The following is a 17,279-nucleotide window of genomic DNA, read 5'->3' on the forward strand; positions in this document are numbered from 1 at the left end:
TCTTTACTCCTCCTGCACCTCTAATCACACCCGCTTTGTTTATACAACGAGTCCCTTGGAGGTGGACAAACCTCAATGCTTGACCAATTACAGCAGAGTGGGTGTGGTTATGGGTTAGATTTAATCCCCAGGAAAACAAAGTGTTAGGCACATACTGTAATGTAATTGGCAGCTGGCTCTGGTGTGCACATGCCTACGCTTCCATTTAACACTGTAGCAGCGGCCAGGAGATCAAAATGTAAACATACAATCTTCAAAGACGACCAGTCTGAGCCGAGTCTCAAGTCACAAATCATGAGTCCAAGTCGGTTCTGGGACAGGTGCGACTTGAGTGCCCATCTTTTGTATTTTTAAGGTTTTATATGTTACTATATTTTATATTAGCAGTACTTCTTTAATGGTGCTTAAATTATAAAACATACAAACTTTCCAAAAATGAAATACAAACAATATTTCATATATAATTCTTTAATGATTGTATTTTGATTCAGTGTGTGATCAATAATTACATTTTTATATTTACAATTAACATGAGCAGTCATAACATCCTCTGCAGCTGAAAATCCAATAGAATCCCAGTGGTGACTGAGGAGGAGGAGATACAGTTGCATGCATATGGGGCTTTGCCAGAGTTCAGACAGGAAGAGGAGGCAAGCGAAATAAAAGCAAGCACAACTAATCTCACAGACACACAAATTGTGTGTGTTGTCATCACGCTCTGCCGTGCTAATGAGACACTCGCTCCTGGCAGCATGTGATTTATGTTCAGGGTCGCAGGGTCAGAAAGATGTCACCGGCGAGATGGGATGGAGCTCAATCTAGACTTGATCTTTTTGTGCCATGAAGTGACGAACAGCTGCAGCTAAGTGTGCGTTTGCCATTTAAACATTTGTCCTCGGTGTGTTCCTGAGCACCGCCTCGCCACTGCACATGAATTAATCAACGCGTAATCCTGAAAAAAGAATTGCAGTTATGAGAGGAGCATAACTCAAACCTTCCGTGGAAGACCAGTTGCTCGTGAAGCCGTTTGGCAACATCCTTCATCTCCAGCTGTTTATTACACGTGGAGGACTGATGAGACACCAGCCTTTGAGGGATTCAAGAAAGGTGGTGGCGTCCATAATTCCTGCGTCTCTTCGGCGCACACACAAACACACACACACACACACACACACACACACACACACACACACACAACTGACATCCCTCCCTGTCTCTCGCATCTCCCACCCTTCCTCCCCGCCTGTCGCGCCCCTGCCTCTCTCCCAAGCTGTTGTTACAGTGCGGCTCTTGCACATCATTCCACCGCGATGGAAATTAAATGAAGGTGGCTTAACGCCGCAAACAGAGGCATGCTTTGAAGGATGTAACCAGGGAAAGCTGCGCTGCCAGATCCTCTCCCTGCAGGCTGTGGATTTGTGGTGCTGAGGCAAGGACACAGCAATCACTCAGCCATGCCGGAGCCCAGACAACAGGACTAATCTCTCCACCTGACTTGTGGAAGCCCTCGCTCTCCAAAAAAACATATTCTTCTTGCGGGAGAATGGAGTGAAGTTAAAAAATTGTTGCGTTGAGTCGGCAGCACACATGGACGTCTTCAGCTTTGTGAAGATGCCAAAGCTGTCAGGGTGAGTCGAACGGCTGCCGTGCATGCGTCTGTGTTCCCACAGTGGGTGGTGTTTCAGGAACAATATGTAGCCCGGGCTCACAACTACAGAGTTCATAAAGGGAGATGGAAACTTGTGCAGTCATGTGTGGATTGAATGGACAAGGGAGGCTGGTGGGGGTGGATGCAGGGATGGTGCAGTTTAGTTAGAAAACGATCGTGTGCACATGTTTTGTTAAAGCCTATACATATTATTTCTATTGGTTATTTCTTCTGAGGCGTACTGTTGATAAGTTATGGTTTTGTTGTACCAGTGGAGTGACAATGACAGAAACATTTCACAACATTAAATTGTTTTCTCGGTTGATTTAATGCCCACATAACTCACAAGCTCACCTTCAACAATTTTCATTCGTTTCTGGATTCATTTCACGTTAAAAAAATAGAAGAAAAAATTAAAACAGGGCTCCATAGATCAATAGCATCTCTATATTTAGAAAATCTATTTTACAGAAAGCCAATTTAGTGTGCTTGGCGCTGATGTTTAAATGTAATTTGAAAAAAGTATGAAAATTGATTATTTATATTATATTTGACACAAATGTAGTGAATTAGAATAAAGAATTATTTTTTTAGGGACAAGATGGTAAAAAGATTGCTAAGCATTCTTTATAAGAACTATCAAGTACAAAACATAAATAAATATGAATGCAGAGTTCAAAATGTAGGTAAAATAAATAATACCATATATGCATTAACTTATAACATTCATATTTAGATCTATAATTATAATCAATTAGTTATCTCATAAACTTTAAAAGTAAATTAAAATACTCCATTCTATCTCATTTTTAATCCGGAATTTTTCTTTTTTGTTGTCTTTTTTAGTCCTTGAAAATGTGGTGGTTCACTCAGAAAGTTATTGTCCAGAGATCCTGATTTAATTATTGCTGTCCTTTATAAATTAAATATTCTTGCTGTTTCAAGAATAATTTTATACTGTGTTTCACACAAACATGAACATGAATCTTCTTCAATGAAGGAAGTGTAATGAAGGTAGTCATTTGTGTAACTATGAGAGGACATTGAGGATAAAATCACAGCTGGCAGAGACATGAGGCGCAACAGAGGATCTGACAATACCACCTAATACTTTCCAGCAGCAGTCAAGAGCAGTCCAGTCAATTCTAGGTCAAATACCTCACCTTATGCACCCGCGGATCTACTAGACTGAGTTGATCTGGCCCAGGGGACTAATCCTCCAGAGGGGATTTGCTTCTGACCGGCCACATTGATGGAAAGAGCTGATCATACACAGAGAATACATGGAAGATTCAATCTGCTCCTGCACAGACCCTGAGGAATAAAACAGTCTTTATATTTACTGCTTCCTCCTCCCACCAGTGCTTTTCATTGCTCCGGCTGGAGGTGCAGAGTCGAGGGGGCCTCCGAGTAAGTCGGTCTCTGTTCCTGGCAGCATTTATGATTGAGCTCCCTGTGGAGTCACATGTCACCACACGCTGTCACCGATAATAACGGCACACACAACTATCCCTTGATTAAGAGCCCTGATACAGTGGCGGCTTTTTCTCCTCTCTCTTAGATGCCAGGAAGAATTAAAATCAGCAGGAAGCTGCTCCGGTGAAGTTGACGTTTGAAAAGTTGTGTTCTATGCTCTGTTGATCTCTCCTGTCTGACAGTTGAAGCACCTGTGAGAATCCTCACAAACATCAGCTTATTTAAATCTGCTGTAGGAACTTCTGGACATCCATTAAACTGGTTTAATGATTATTATTTTTAAATCTTGAAACCATTAAAAGCTGAAATAAAAGCCTCAACATTCCAAATATTGGGCTGTTTAAAGCTTAATTATTGCTTGATTTAGGTTAAGATAATTATTTGTTAAAGTATAATCATATTGAGTATACAAAAAAAGATCAAGTAGGAAAAACATAGAGATTATCATGCTAATATTATCCGCTAAGAATTGTTATAAAAGAGTCTAGCTGGCAAAAGAAAATATAACATTTAGTCTGTGACTTTAACTTTTTATTGAATAAGACAACCGTGGTCCGGATGATTCAAAGGCAAAAGTATCAGAGGTAGAAATGTGCAATAGAAGAAACAGCATCAGGAGCAATAGCTCTTGTCCGCTTACATCACATTATGGGGAGGAAAAACTGCTGAGCTGGAAGGACCAAAGTCTTGCAAAATGGCTTTTCTTAAGTGGCAGTTTGGATACTACTACATTGATACGACATTTACAGACTTAAATCAAGTTTTTTATTGTAGAATACAGAGAAGAGACCATATGGTAATTATCCAATAATACAGAATAGTTAAACAACGATTGAAAAAAACAAACATTACCCTCTTTTTTTAAGCAATAATCATGTACAGTATTTATATTATTTGTATATTATTATATATTTATGCTCTTCAAACGAAGGCTGGAAAATTACACAGACCTAAAATCAGACAATGATTTGACTGTCCTTGTAAGTAAAACAAGGTCAAATTAATAACAATACTGTACGTTAAAATGTATTCATATTTTCTATAGTATTTATATTTTAAACAGAAGACTGTAATAATATACTTGGATGGATGGATGGATGGATGGATGGATGGATGGATGGATGGATGGATGGATGGATGGATGGATGGATGGATGGATGGATGGATGGATGGATGGATGGATGGATGGATGGATGGATGGATGGATGGATTGATGGATGGATGCATGGATGGATGGATGCATGGATGCATGGATGGATAGATAATCCTTAAATGGATTGATGAATTGATAGATGGATAGATAATCATTAAATTGATCGATGGATCGGTGGGTGGGTTGGTTGGTTAATGGATGGATGGATGGATGGATGGATGGATGGATGGATGGATGGATGGATGGATGGATGGATGGATGGATGGATGGATGGATGGATGGATGGATGGATGGATGGATGGATGGATGGATGGATGGATGGATGGATGGATGGATTGATGGATGGATGCATGGATGGATGGATGCATGGATGCATGGATGGATAGATAATCCTTAAATGGATTGATGAATTGATAGATGGATAGATAATCATTAAATTGATCGATGGATCGGTGGGTGGGTTGGTTGGTTAATGGATGGATGGATGGATGGATGGATGGATGGATGGATGGATGGATGGATGGATGGATGGATGGATGGATGGATGGATGGATGGATGGATGGATGGATGGATGGATGGATGGATGGATGGATGGATGGATGGATGGATGGATGGATGGATGGATGGTTATCAAATGGATATATGGTGTGATTGATAGATAAGCAATAAATGGATGGATGGAAAGATAGATAATCATGAAATGGATGGATGTATGGACAGATAAAGTAAAGCCCATTCATCTAAGTCCCAAAATATTCTGATACCAGCAATTCAAATCAATAGATTGTTTAGATGATTAGATGATTAATCAATTGGATTATCAAATCCTGGTTGGTCTCAACAAAACTTTTATGATCATCTCTTACTTTGTGTGCCACCATGACATCAGAACCTGGATGGTGCAGACCTCACCAACCTAAAGTGTCACAGGGGTCAGCGACATGAAAGGCTGAATAAAGTACCTGAATCTAGAAGAGCTGCGGACACTTTCCTGGCCAGTAAACTCTGATGTGGAGTCCATAATTAGCAGCGAAAAGGCAGAGAGCGATCCTCCCATGTTTATGAAGTAAGTGTCAATCATCGTCCATGGCAATGATTACCTGCTTGGGTGAAGATAAGTAAATGTAATTGCAGTGCGCGTCTGCATGCTGAGATTAAAACCATCTCTCTACTGCTGAGCAGGCTGTTGGAGGGAAGATGGAGGCTTGTGAGTTTCACACGCCGCTGCTACAGAGCTTTTAAAAATATATTCTGTTGAAACAAGTGAAGTAAGATGAAGAACCTTGGACGGGCAGAATACGCAGAATCTTCTTTTTTTTCTTGAGAAGACTGACTCACTTGAGCTCCAAATCGTGTTCTTTTGACCCACTTCATTACCACAGTATTTGTCTTTCATCTCAAAACACAAAGGTTTATTTGATCAAGAGAAAACTTCCCCAAAAAAATTGGTTTAAAAGTACTAGTAGTAGAAGTAAGTACTATTTATATAGAGCCTGAATTCAGTTTCTAGTTACAAACCCAAAATGAATAAACACATCTATAGCTGCCAAATAATCAAATGCCCTAATGTGAAAAATGAAAAATATTGGCATCTTGATTTGATTTGAAACTCTGAGCAACCTTTAAGGTCAGGTTTCTGGAAGATACTGAAGTATCTAATGAGGCTTGAGCACAACATTCTGAGGAACACCTACCCCACACCTCAACAAAAGCACACAACAAGGAATATAATGCTTCCCTGGTACCTGGGAGACATGCTTTTACTTTGGAAGTGAGATTAGATCCTCAAGTATGTTGTGATCTTGCTCCCAGACGAGAGAGGGATGGAGTGTGAGATGGTCTTCAAGTCTCAAGGTCTCTGTATCGACAGGTGTGGACGAAGCTCATCTGCTCTTATCTAGGGTCACCAGCTTTGGATTGTGACCCAAAAGACGATACAGTTCAGATCAAGTGAAGACAGTTAAACTGGGAGAGCTTGCTGAGGAGAAAGTCTGGGCAACTGCTCCCCGGAACCATCCTCGGATAAGCAGTTAAAAGACAACACCTAAATTAAGTAAATAAACTGAATACAGGGTTAGGGAATCTGAGGACGACTCGTCTGCCCGGAGACATGAAGCTCATCACTACCCGCCGCTCACATGCAAAACGCTTGCCAAAGTTTCTCTTTTGTCAGCGGCGAGTGCTGCGAGACAGTCATCTTTGTTCTGGAGTTAATCAGATGGCATCTGAAAAGAGCCGCCACAAAGACTTGACCGCGTCAGGATCTGGACGGGGAGATCGCAGCAAGGATGGCTCAGGGTCATGAGTGTGTGCCAGCTGGACCCAGTCTCTGGCGGCTCTGTTAAAACACGCATTAAAGCAGAGGATGGAACAATGATTGAAAATGGAGTCTCTGCGCCTCTTATAATGGAATAATAATGAAGAAGGAAGACTGTTCGTTCTGGCATTTAAAGCAGTAACTGTCTTTAAGCAGGTGTACGGAATCATTAGTTACAGTGGAGCATAATTCCTCCATCAAGCTGCTGCAGGATATTTTCGGAAGCCTGCAAAAAGCTGCAAAACATCTCAGCGCCGTAGTGGCTGTCGGCTTCCAAAACGTCTATTTTTCACTCAGAACCACACTCTAAAACATACAGTCTATGTTGCGGTTCCACTAAGAATAGTGTGGTTGCCCGTAGCAACAATATCGGAGGCTGCTGCTTTAGCGGTGTTAAATGTGTTCGAGCAGATGTGACGATAAGATGGTTGTTGGCGTTACTGATACAGACACAATCTTCAAGCTGATTTTGGCTCCAGCTGAGAACAAACACAAGCGTGGAATATCAATTGGTGATACCTGCACAGTCAGCGAAAAAATGCTTTGGAAGCTTCACCTCAGCAGTGACGCATCAGCGGAGTGGGCCGTGTCGTGGTGCGGGAGGTTTCAAAGTGAAGGTGGTGGTGAACGTTAAGTCAGCGTCTGACTGTGTGAAGTAGTGCAGAGAGAATAAGCAACTTTAGACCAGTATATTTTGCTCATATGCTCCTTGTTGCTGGAAAGATCTCCTACATCTTGTGGCTCAAATCTAGTTGAAATTTTGAATTTACACAGAGATAGAGATGCTGAACGAAACCTTAAAGGTTGATATTAAGAACTGTGTTGTTAAGTTCGACAGTTACCGAGGGCCAAGTCTTTGATGAACCTGAATACGGACTGGTGTGTGAAGAGCCGGAAATTAATTTGTTCCATTTCCAGCGTAAGATAAAAGCCTTGTTAACAACACATTGAGTAAATAAGTAAGTCATTATTATTTGTAAAGCCTTTCAAGACCAGGGTCAGAAAGTGCTTAAACAATCAAAAACAAAACACAGTTAAATACATACTTTAAAAGACAACATAGAGTGAAGCACGTGTGTATTTGGAGCACAATATATCAACTGATAAGCTAAGAGAGAGTTCATTTTGTGGGCTACTCACTTTTTACAACCTGGACACCTGTTGGCAACTCGCAGAATAACATCCATCTTGCCCAAACTGTAGGACAGCTTATGAAAATACTTGGAAGTCTTTACGCAAAAAAAGAAGATATAGCTGCTTATATTCTTGACCTCTTTGTCCATTTGAAATACGATCTATAAATCCCATAATGCATCGCAACAACTTCGCATTAGGCTCGACGATTGAGCTAAACATAAACTGTTGGTAAAAAATATTTGAAAATATTGGGCACCTTGTGAATTGGTTAAGCTGATTCACAGAAAGGGTAGGTGATGTTAGTTAATTAACCCTTGTGTTATCGAACGATCAAGGTGACCAAAAGGCCCCCAAAAAATAAATGTGTTTGTGGTATCCCTTGTGTTGTATCTAGGTCAAGGTGTTTTCGGACCACCGGGTCATCTTGACCCTGAGATAGCACAAGGGTTAAAGGCTCTAACACGAAAATATATTTTTCTCCTTACACTAGAAACTCAATTTGTTTTTGTATAATCGTTATGATGATACTTTAGAAAATAATAATCTTGCTGTTAAACATTTAGGCTTCAAAAAAGTTGCTGTTGAATTCAAAATGCAGCTTCCTCACTCACTAGAAGAGACAAAAAATACTTATAAAAGTTCATAAAAAGTATTTTTGCTCGTAGTAAGTGAAACAATCGTGAATGATATGACTTCTTTAAATAAAAATATCCCAAAAATATCTAGGCTGCAGCATCTAAAACAAGTTCTTACAGTATATCTCACTTAAATCTTTAGTGGTCTACTAGCTTGGTCTGTAAGGTAAATGTTACTGAGCCTCACAGAATTACCCTTTTTTTTCAAAAGAAACATTAGTCTGTGACTTTTCAAATGTCAAGAGTTCTTTTTTTGCCACATTAACTAAAAAATGAACGCGTATTAGTAAACTAGTAAAAATGAGTAAAACACAAACTCTTTAAGGAACAAATTGCTGCGGAGTAACAAGTCCAAGGTTTTCGCTTATTCACAGTTATGATTGTTATAATATCTGTTATGATGAGATGTATTTTTCATGTAGTTAACATATGTATTACTGCTGGAAATTATATTTATAGATGCCTCATTTTAGGTCAGTCTGTAAAAATAAATCTGACGATTAACCGGTCAATGCTGCGAAGAAGGTTGGGGACTCGTGCTCCAACATTTTAAGAAATATCCTTTAAGGGGAAAGGTTTGCTGCTATATTCTTGCATTTGTGGTGCAAGTCTGCAGCAGCGTGAGAGTTATATCACATGACACGGCAGAGAATAATATGATGTGTGATTCATGGCGGCATATCTAAAGCCGAGAGTAATACTAGCTCCGGGTTCGGTTCCCAGGCTTTACCCTATTATGTGTGATGAATGTGAGAGGCCAAAGACAAAGGGTTGAGATTACAACACAAAGGCGGCGGTGTGATATTCTGGTGGAGATATTTGTGGGTTTGTATATGGTTGAAGACAGGAGGAGATGGAGGAAACACGTGGTTGCATCCCGCCTCACGAACATGATTAATATCTTCAGGATTCTTCAAGATCATAATTTCAATCCACATCCAGATCCTCAGGTCTCATAAGAAAGATAAAAGAGAAAGTGACTTTCCTTTGATGAAGCAAGAATCACTTTGTTCATGCAGTTTTAATAAGGCTGGTAAAGTGATCTTCCCTCTGTCTCTCAGAAGCCAAACTCTTCTTCTCCCTGTTCTACCTCATTTGAATCAAAAAATACTTTTATATTATGTTGATCTTGACTCTGGGTAATCAGATTACCACAAATATCCGTGGCTCTGGGCGGATTAAATGGATTGGTGGCGCAGATTAAAACAACAATTGCTCTTTCAGAAATGGACGTCTGCAGACAATCCCCAAAAAAACGAGAGCGAGCACTTTATTTTGACACGGCTCCTTAAGGAGTAAGACACATCTGCTAAATTTGCATTCCAACTTCATCGGATTGTCTTCGCTCTGACTCTTGGGTAACTTGTTCATGAATTGTGCAGCATGGCTGAGCCACTTGGCGCTCAATTACTTAGTCCGATGTGACCGTGCACACATCATTTATTAATGCTCGCAGCAGGAGATCAGTTTCACTGTCCACCAGCCGACCGACCGCTTCAGCGTCTCTCAGGCTTTATTGAAATAATACGGAAAAAAATCAAAGATCAAGGTCGGGTTGTCGTCCAGTATTTGATCGAGGCGAGAAATGGAGTCGACGGAAGGTTTTGTGAGGGATGTGAAATATTTGGAATCCACAGAATATGTGAGTACATTTCTCTATCGTGCTTGACAATATTATAGACCAGCCCTTGATCATAATTGTTCTCGTTTATTTGCCCTTATAAATTATTTGGCCTAGGTGTTTGATTTAAGAGGTTTTTTTGTGAGACACACATTCTATAAATAAACCTTTTATTATTGTGTCACAAAGAAGAATGCCTTTTCTTTAACATGCCAAATATGTCCTACTTACTCCTGTTGTGTTATCAGTTTTATCTTGCCCTTTAAAGTATATGCTTTATTGAATATTGTTTTGATTGTTTAAGCGCTTTGTGACCCTGGTCTGGAAAAGCGTTGTATAAATAAAAATTACTTACTTACTTACTTACTTACCCTTTTTTGTGTATGGTATCTATTTAATTGTACCAAGTATTAAAAGGCTTTAAATTATATCTTATTTTTATGAATTACAAAGTAAAATAGTTATTATTATCTGCTCATAAAATGGTGAATAAATAGACTTAAAAGAATCTGTTTACCTAAGTTTGTGTTTTCTTTGAGTTCAATCTTTGAGTGTTTGACCTCTTTGTTTGGTTTTAAATGAAAATACATCTTTAGCAGAGAATGAGACATCTTTAAAAGAGATTAATTGAATGCATCCATATATTTTCTACTGTTTTTTCAGCTGCTGGGTAACGGAGCTCAGACCTTCCCCAGCTCTCATTGGGGAATACTGTGGTGTTCCCATTTGAATAGAGAAACTAAGAGATTGCAACTTTGATCTTCCGCGGATCCTCCTCCCAGTTAAGCTCCTCACTAGTCCAAAGGCATTTCGACATAATATCCTTCTCTCTTAGGAACACATGTTGTACTTGGGTCTCCCCTGGATGACTGAGCTTCTATATCCAGGAGCCCTTGAGAAAACCATTGTATCAGAGATGATCTTGTTCTTAAGTAACTACAAAGTTGGCAAGCACAGGTGAGAGTAAAAATGAGAATCATTCATTATTCAATCGCTACCCTAACCTAACTCATGATCAAGGGCACAAGATAATCCTCCACTCAAGAAAGAATCTGACTCTCAGTTGGGAACAATGGTCTCAAAGTTAGAGGAGCGGATTCTTATTCTCAGTAGAATCTGTTAAAATGTTTTTAAAATGTTCAATTGCACTGTTTATGGTTAAATATTTCCTGTGTAATGTTTAATTTTTAATGTTTAAAGGGAAACTAATGTGTTGATTTAAGTGTCTCTTAAATAGATCTTGGACTCTATTGTACACATCAGTATGTTTGTTTGTACAAAACTAGAGAATACATTTTGTTTACCATGACCACACCCACTCTGCTTTGATTGATCAAGCATCAAGGTTTGTCACCACACATCATCAATCCTGGAGGTCTCCACCTCCAAGGGACTCGTTGTATAAACAAAATGATCTTCATGGGGCCAGCAGGTGGCAGTAGAATCCTCAACTTCGCTCCAACAGAAAAAAAGCAACTGTCTTTACACAGATAAAGACGAATACTTCAAAAAGGTGTCGAACCAGATGGTAATTGAAACATAAAAATCACAATTTTAAGTTGTGTTCCTCTATTTTTGATTTATAAGAATAAAGTTGAAACTCACACAACCTTTTTGCTGAGGTAATAAAATGCATTTTACTCAGCAAATATTACATAATTCTGATGTAATCAGATGAAAAGGTTCTACACATTTGAGTGCGCAGACCAAAACGCTCAGAGCCGACCAGAATTGCATCAACAGTTCCAGACAGCAGCAGTTGTATCGGCACATGTTTGACCGACACAGGGTATGTTCTAAATATACTCCCTCCATCCTGCTCGCAGCTAATTTAGCGCAGGTCAAATAAATCCATATCTCTGTGGAAACTAACAAACGCAGCGAATGATGAAACGCTTGATACAAAACAACATCTTTCAGAAGCAACAGATATTTTGGCTGGCGGTTTATGATGTGTACTAGAGAGGAAAACGTTTAGAGGGAAAGAAGGAGCAGCTTTGAATAAATAATGTGAAGAGGCCTGTTTCACAGCAGACGAGCCTTTGAAGCAACACAACTTACTGCCTCTGCGTTCGCGGCACCGCAAAGAGAGATGAACGCAATCCAGGCAGATGGATGAAGACGTTGTTTGATTCTGACTTAAGAGGAGATTCCATACTTTATTGCAGCAAACATAAAACCTTCATCACTATTAAAACCAACGAAGTTTTAACTAATAAAATGCTCTGGGCTCCCTTTAAAAATGTGCTGACATCTAGAAATAAACCCGATTTCATGCCTCTCAAAGCACGAGAGTGAGGCATGACGCTGCCTGTAGCTTGCATAATTAATTTGATTTGTACTCGCAGAGTGAACAGTGCTTATAGAACTTTGTTGATCTCTTATCAGTCGGGCAGAATCCCCACATTTGCCTTCATTAGGGGCTGATGTCCGGGATTCTGTTACAGCCCACTGATCTAATTATCCAGCGGACACGTTCCATTCCTACGTTTGCCGGACGTTTTGGGCAGAGGGACTGTGACTCACCAACGGTTTTGGGATGCCATCCACAAAAGAGTCACAGCCATGGTAGCCAGTAACGATTCATCACTGTGTCGGTTTAGAAAAATGCAATGGCAAAAGATGGAGTCCATTAGAACACAACAACATTTATCTGTGTCTGACAAAGCATGAAATCGATCATGAACTAACCGTGGCGAGAGGGTGCACGGTTTGAATCCAGCCAGAGACAGCTCTAGGCTGGAGGAGAACTTGTGTCCAAACATCTTCTCGTGGAATTAAGTAGAGATGGGTTGATAGGGTCTTGTAGGATGCTTTGTAATAATAATTAGTGTAGTTAAAGCAGTGTATCATGATACAGTGTCTTAGTTTCATAACATATGGCTCTAAACTAATTATTCAATGAAACGTTGCATCATTTCACTGATAGTGCCATCTAGTGGCCTTTCAGAATTAAGACGCTGTATCATTCACTAAGATATTTCATGAGGCCTCATCAACACATAAGTTGTAAATATATATATTATATTTATTTAAATGTGGCCTTTCGTTAAACAGGAATAAAACAGTTTGAGACTAAATAAATGGTTTTTGGGAGTGAAGGGTTGGCAAGGGCTCATGATAAGGCATCAGTTTTATTATGATACAGTACTGTGATCTACTAATACAATAAAACCTGGCTTCGTTTTTTAACTTAGTTTTCCGTTCAGTAGCTATTCAAACTGTATCATGATACAGCATCAGCTGCCTCACGATGCCTCGTCAACCCATCACTAGTTTTTGGGTGTCAAACATCACAGTAAACATTTGAGCACCTTTTGTTTAACGCTGGAGTTCATTTGTCTACTCATTATGGATGCTATTACAATGGGACTATTGTTTGCCTCAAAGCAAAAATATGTAACATTTCATTTACACATTGTTTGTATTGATTGGTTTAACTTGGAACTGAAAAGGTTTATGGAGTTGAACTCTGGCTAATATTTGTCAATATTTAATTTTTTTTACGATTTCCCGGACATTGCAGTAACACCGTAGTGACATTGTATATAATTAGTTGCATTGCTGCTATAATGTATTGTTTTGTAAACACATCTGGTCCATTATTAAGATGAACAAACTTACGCAGAACACACAACAGGCATAATGAAAAGTAATGAATAATTGATGGATCGTTTTAATTGATAACTTTAAGGTACAAGAATTAAATGAAATGTTAAATTATAATAAAATGTCATGAGTTTGTGATGCCTACTTGAATACAGGCAAATGGCGTTGATGGAGTTCAGGCTGAAAGTTTAAAAAAGAAAACTGCTTCCTACCACTCCATTAAAATTATATCATCTTTAAGTTCATGAAGCTTTATCGGGCTTACAGGGAAAATAAAGAATGATTTAGATCTTTCATCACAGGTTGTTGTTGTTGTCTTAACACTCAGGCAGTCGTTCGGTTTACTCTCCTCACGACTCATTAGTATTTATAGCTCCTTAAATCATCGCTCGACGTACGTTTATCTCAGTGTTCGGAGTAGAGAACGAGTCTCTGGTGTAACATCCACCTGTTTGCTGCAGTCGTGGGTGCGTCTCTGTGGGGGCTCTGATCCTCAGCTTCTGCGAGAGTGTAGTGGCATGAATTCATGCTTTTACAAAACTGAATTTTATAAGATTATAATTTTCCTCTCCACAGCCACAGGACCAAATCGTCGGGTTGGCCGCCGCCTTCAGGGACCTGGAACGCCTCGCAGGGACCCCCCAACGGATGGGACATGTGCTCCAGTAGAGAGGGGCGCGACTGCTTCATTAAGTGAGTGGAGAAGAGCCCAGATGTTCCTGCAGACCTATGATTATTCCAGCCGTGTCCCTGCCTCCACAGTGTCTCCATCTGTGCATCTAGAATACTGATTCCGAGGCTCTCTCGCTCTCCCTCTCTTTTCTCTCTCTCTCTTTCTCCTCACTCTCCCTCACACCCACAACACTCCTCACGCAGTCCTCCACATGGAGAAGGACTTATGACTGTGCAGCTGCTGCTGAGGAGATGGTACCTGTGCTCGGATTTGTGTTTTGAGAGGATGCTAGTCGGGATTTAACACTTCTTTGGCATCACTTGTGGACATCAGGGTGCAGGTAATGAGAAGCTGTCTCCAGATCTGTTGGCGAGTGTGAGAACGATTGATCCACGCTCGGTCCAGATCTGCTGCTTTTTTGTAGTTGTGGTTGTCCTCCGTGTTGTTTGTGAGTCTCGGAGGTTGTCGAGTGATGCGTCAAATCGAAGGTGAACACTTGTCACACATGGGTAAGAGCACGGGAAGCGTGATCTCAGAGGAGTTATATAAGAATAAGGAGCGGTGAAAGTGCCTGATGCAGAGTGTGTCGGGATGAGACTCATCACCACTGAGGCTTCTCTGGAATCAGCAACTTTGTTTTTTTATCCTTTGTTTTTTTTTTGTGTACGAGAAGCAAGACAAACGCTTCGTCCGTGCCGCTGGTCATCGGACTTGTGTAATTGTCATGAGGTCTGCGTGAGAGCGACGCATGAATAAGACAGCAGCTGATTAATATTAACATCAGTGATGTAACGCTCATCGTGTAGACGGCCACGTGATTTCTAATGTAAGGACCTTGTTAGGCAGCTCTTCTGTCATGCACACATGTCTTACGACGCAATATAATTATATTCTCACACTTCTCAGATAAACCCAGAAAAGAGGTGACTCACTGATAGGCTTTCCGAGTTTCTGATGCAGCTGTATTCATTTGTATTAATCCGGCAAGTTGTTTCAACGGTTACCAGGAACATTTTTCCACTCTTTATTGATCGATCCTAGACCTCAAAAATAATAAAAGAAAAATACTTATGATGTGTCAAACTACTTTTTAAAGATTATTTTTATTGAATATTTATAATTATGAGTATTATTATATGAACAGTTTCAAATGTTGAAGTCTTCTTCTCCAAGATGCAGTTTTGAACTTATTACTTTATAAAGTTCTCCCCCGTCTGAAATCTTGGCGAACAATAGGTTACGAGAGCGAAGTCCACTAGAAAGTAAAAAATGGGCTTTACTCCTCCTCCAGCCCGCTTTTTCCCTTGGAGTTGGGAACTTCCAGGATTGATGACACGCAGTGACACACCGCAATGGTTGACCAATCACAGCAGAGTGGGTGTGGTTATGATGAACAAGATTTCATTTGGTTTTTCAGTGGGCGGGGCTTAAGCATATTTTCTAATGTAAATATTTAAATAAAAAAATGTTGTACCAACAGACATACTGGTGAGTACAATAGAGTCCAAGATCAATTTAAGAGAAATTGTTATAAAAAGTTGAATAAGAATTTAAACTACTGTTCAAATCTATCATTTTTGATTTGGCAAAGAAAAAGACCAAAATGCCGCACAATGGAAATAATGGTAGAATAATAATAAAAATAACTATATAAGTTTGTTCTTGCTCAAGAGTGAGGGAAGGATAAAGACTGAGACTCTTTTGAAATTCTAAATGGGCAAAAAAAAGAAGTTGTTGAATAAACACTCGGTAAACAACCCTGACACGACCTTCTTAGGTCAGAGTGTTGTATTTTATCTGGTGATGCAAAGGGCTAAATGGATGACGTGCTGCTGGACGTTCGAGAGAGAATGTTTCAGTTGACTAACCTTTCAAAACCTTACAGTAGAGCTGAGCTGGCTTCATTGTACAATGGTGGTCTCTTTGATTGTACTTCTTCCACTCCAACCTAACCTATTTACATCTGAAGGGAAGGAGGGGATAACCCTCTTAAGAGACCTCACGATACTTGAACCTCATCACTGCTCCTCTAAATCCAATTGAGATACATTTTAAAGCATTAGCATGAGAGAAGCCTCAGTCCTGCCGTCCATCATGCTGCCTCAAGACTTCTCTGCGTGGCATTAGAGCGACTCATGAAGACTCTGATTACGGGGCATTTAGAATCATTCCTGTTGCACAATGGGATTCATGCCACGTTGAGCAGGTGGCTGTTCTGAGGACGACTTGTGCTTGTCCTCAACACAAAGCTCCATATGGTCCACATTTGTGTGAGTTTTTCCACGTAGCACAGCAAGACAAGTGTTGTAACATGGATGCAGCTGACCAGGAACACTTGAGTATAAAGCCATCATTAAAATAACGTAACATTCATTATGCTTGTCTTTGTGAACTACTTCAGAACCACAGGAGTTCTTAAGTCACTCACATGTTTCAAAAGTATTTCTCTCCAAGATGCAGTAAGTCTCTCATCATGACCATGTTTTTAAGTTGTTACTTTATAAATTTCTCCCCTGTCGGAAATCTCAGCGAACGAGAGGTTACGGGAGCGAAGTCAATTATGACGTAATAATAGTCTTCACTCCTCCTCCAGCCAGCTGTAATCACACCCCTTGTTTATATAACTAGTCCCTTGGAGGTGGAGACTTCCAGGAATAATGACATGCGGTGAAAAACAATCAGAGCAGAGTGGGTGTGGTTATGGTAAACAATAGTGCATCTCCAGAAAAATGGAGACTTTTCAGTGGGCGGGGCTTAAGCACATTTTCTAATGTAAATATTTCGATGAAAATGGAGTTTTGTACAAACAAACACATACTGATGATGCAATATAGTCCAATATCATTTTAAGAAATAATCAAACCAACTCTTTAAAGCAATAACATTGTTCCCTGAAGTGTTTAAATGGTAATAAAAAAAAGAAGAGAAAAGAAAAGAGCGGCAAATAACATAAACCTAAAATGTACATTACAGATGCCTTTTCGCTTGACACCATCAAGGGTCAGATGT

At 39.9% G+C, this 17,279-nt stretch overlaps 1 protein-coding gene across 2 annotated transcripts in view; it reads left to right on the top strand.

Moving 5' to 3' along the window:
- Window positions 1–1,484: 1,484 nt before the first annotated feature.
- LOC148068741 (FERM and PDZ domain-containing protein 4-like) overlaps window positions 1,485–17,279 on the top strand; it is a 34,490-nt gene continuing 18,695 nt past the window's right edge. Inside the window, exons 1-2 of one of the 2 annotated variants that reach the window (XM_087803646.1) lie at window positions 1,485–1,628; window positions 14,174–14,290. In XM_087803646.1, the coding sequence (XP_087659772.1) occupies window positions 1,588–1,628; window positions 14,174–14,290 (158 nt within the window). In that variant the 5' untranslated portion in view covers window positions 1,485–1,587. Of the gene's footprint in view, window positions 1,629–14,173; window positions 14,291–14,523; window positions 14,611–17,279 lie in introns of those variants that run through there. The other variant, XM_087803647.1, reaches the window with a different exon arrangement.

The sequence above is a fragment of the Callionymus lyra genome, chromosome 12, assembly GCF_982586985.1.
Source record: "Callionymus lyra chromosome 12, fCalLyr1.hap1.1, whole genome shotgun sequence".
Taxonomy (NCBI): domain Eukaryota; kingdom Metazoa; phylum Chordata; class Actinopteri; order Syngnathiformes; family Callionymidae; genus Callionymus; species Callionymus lyra.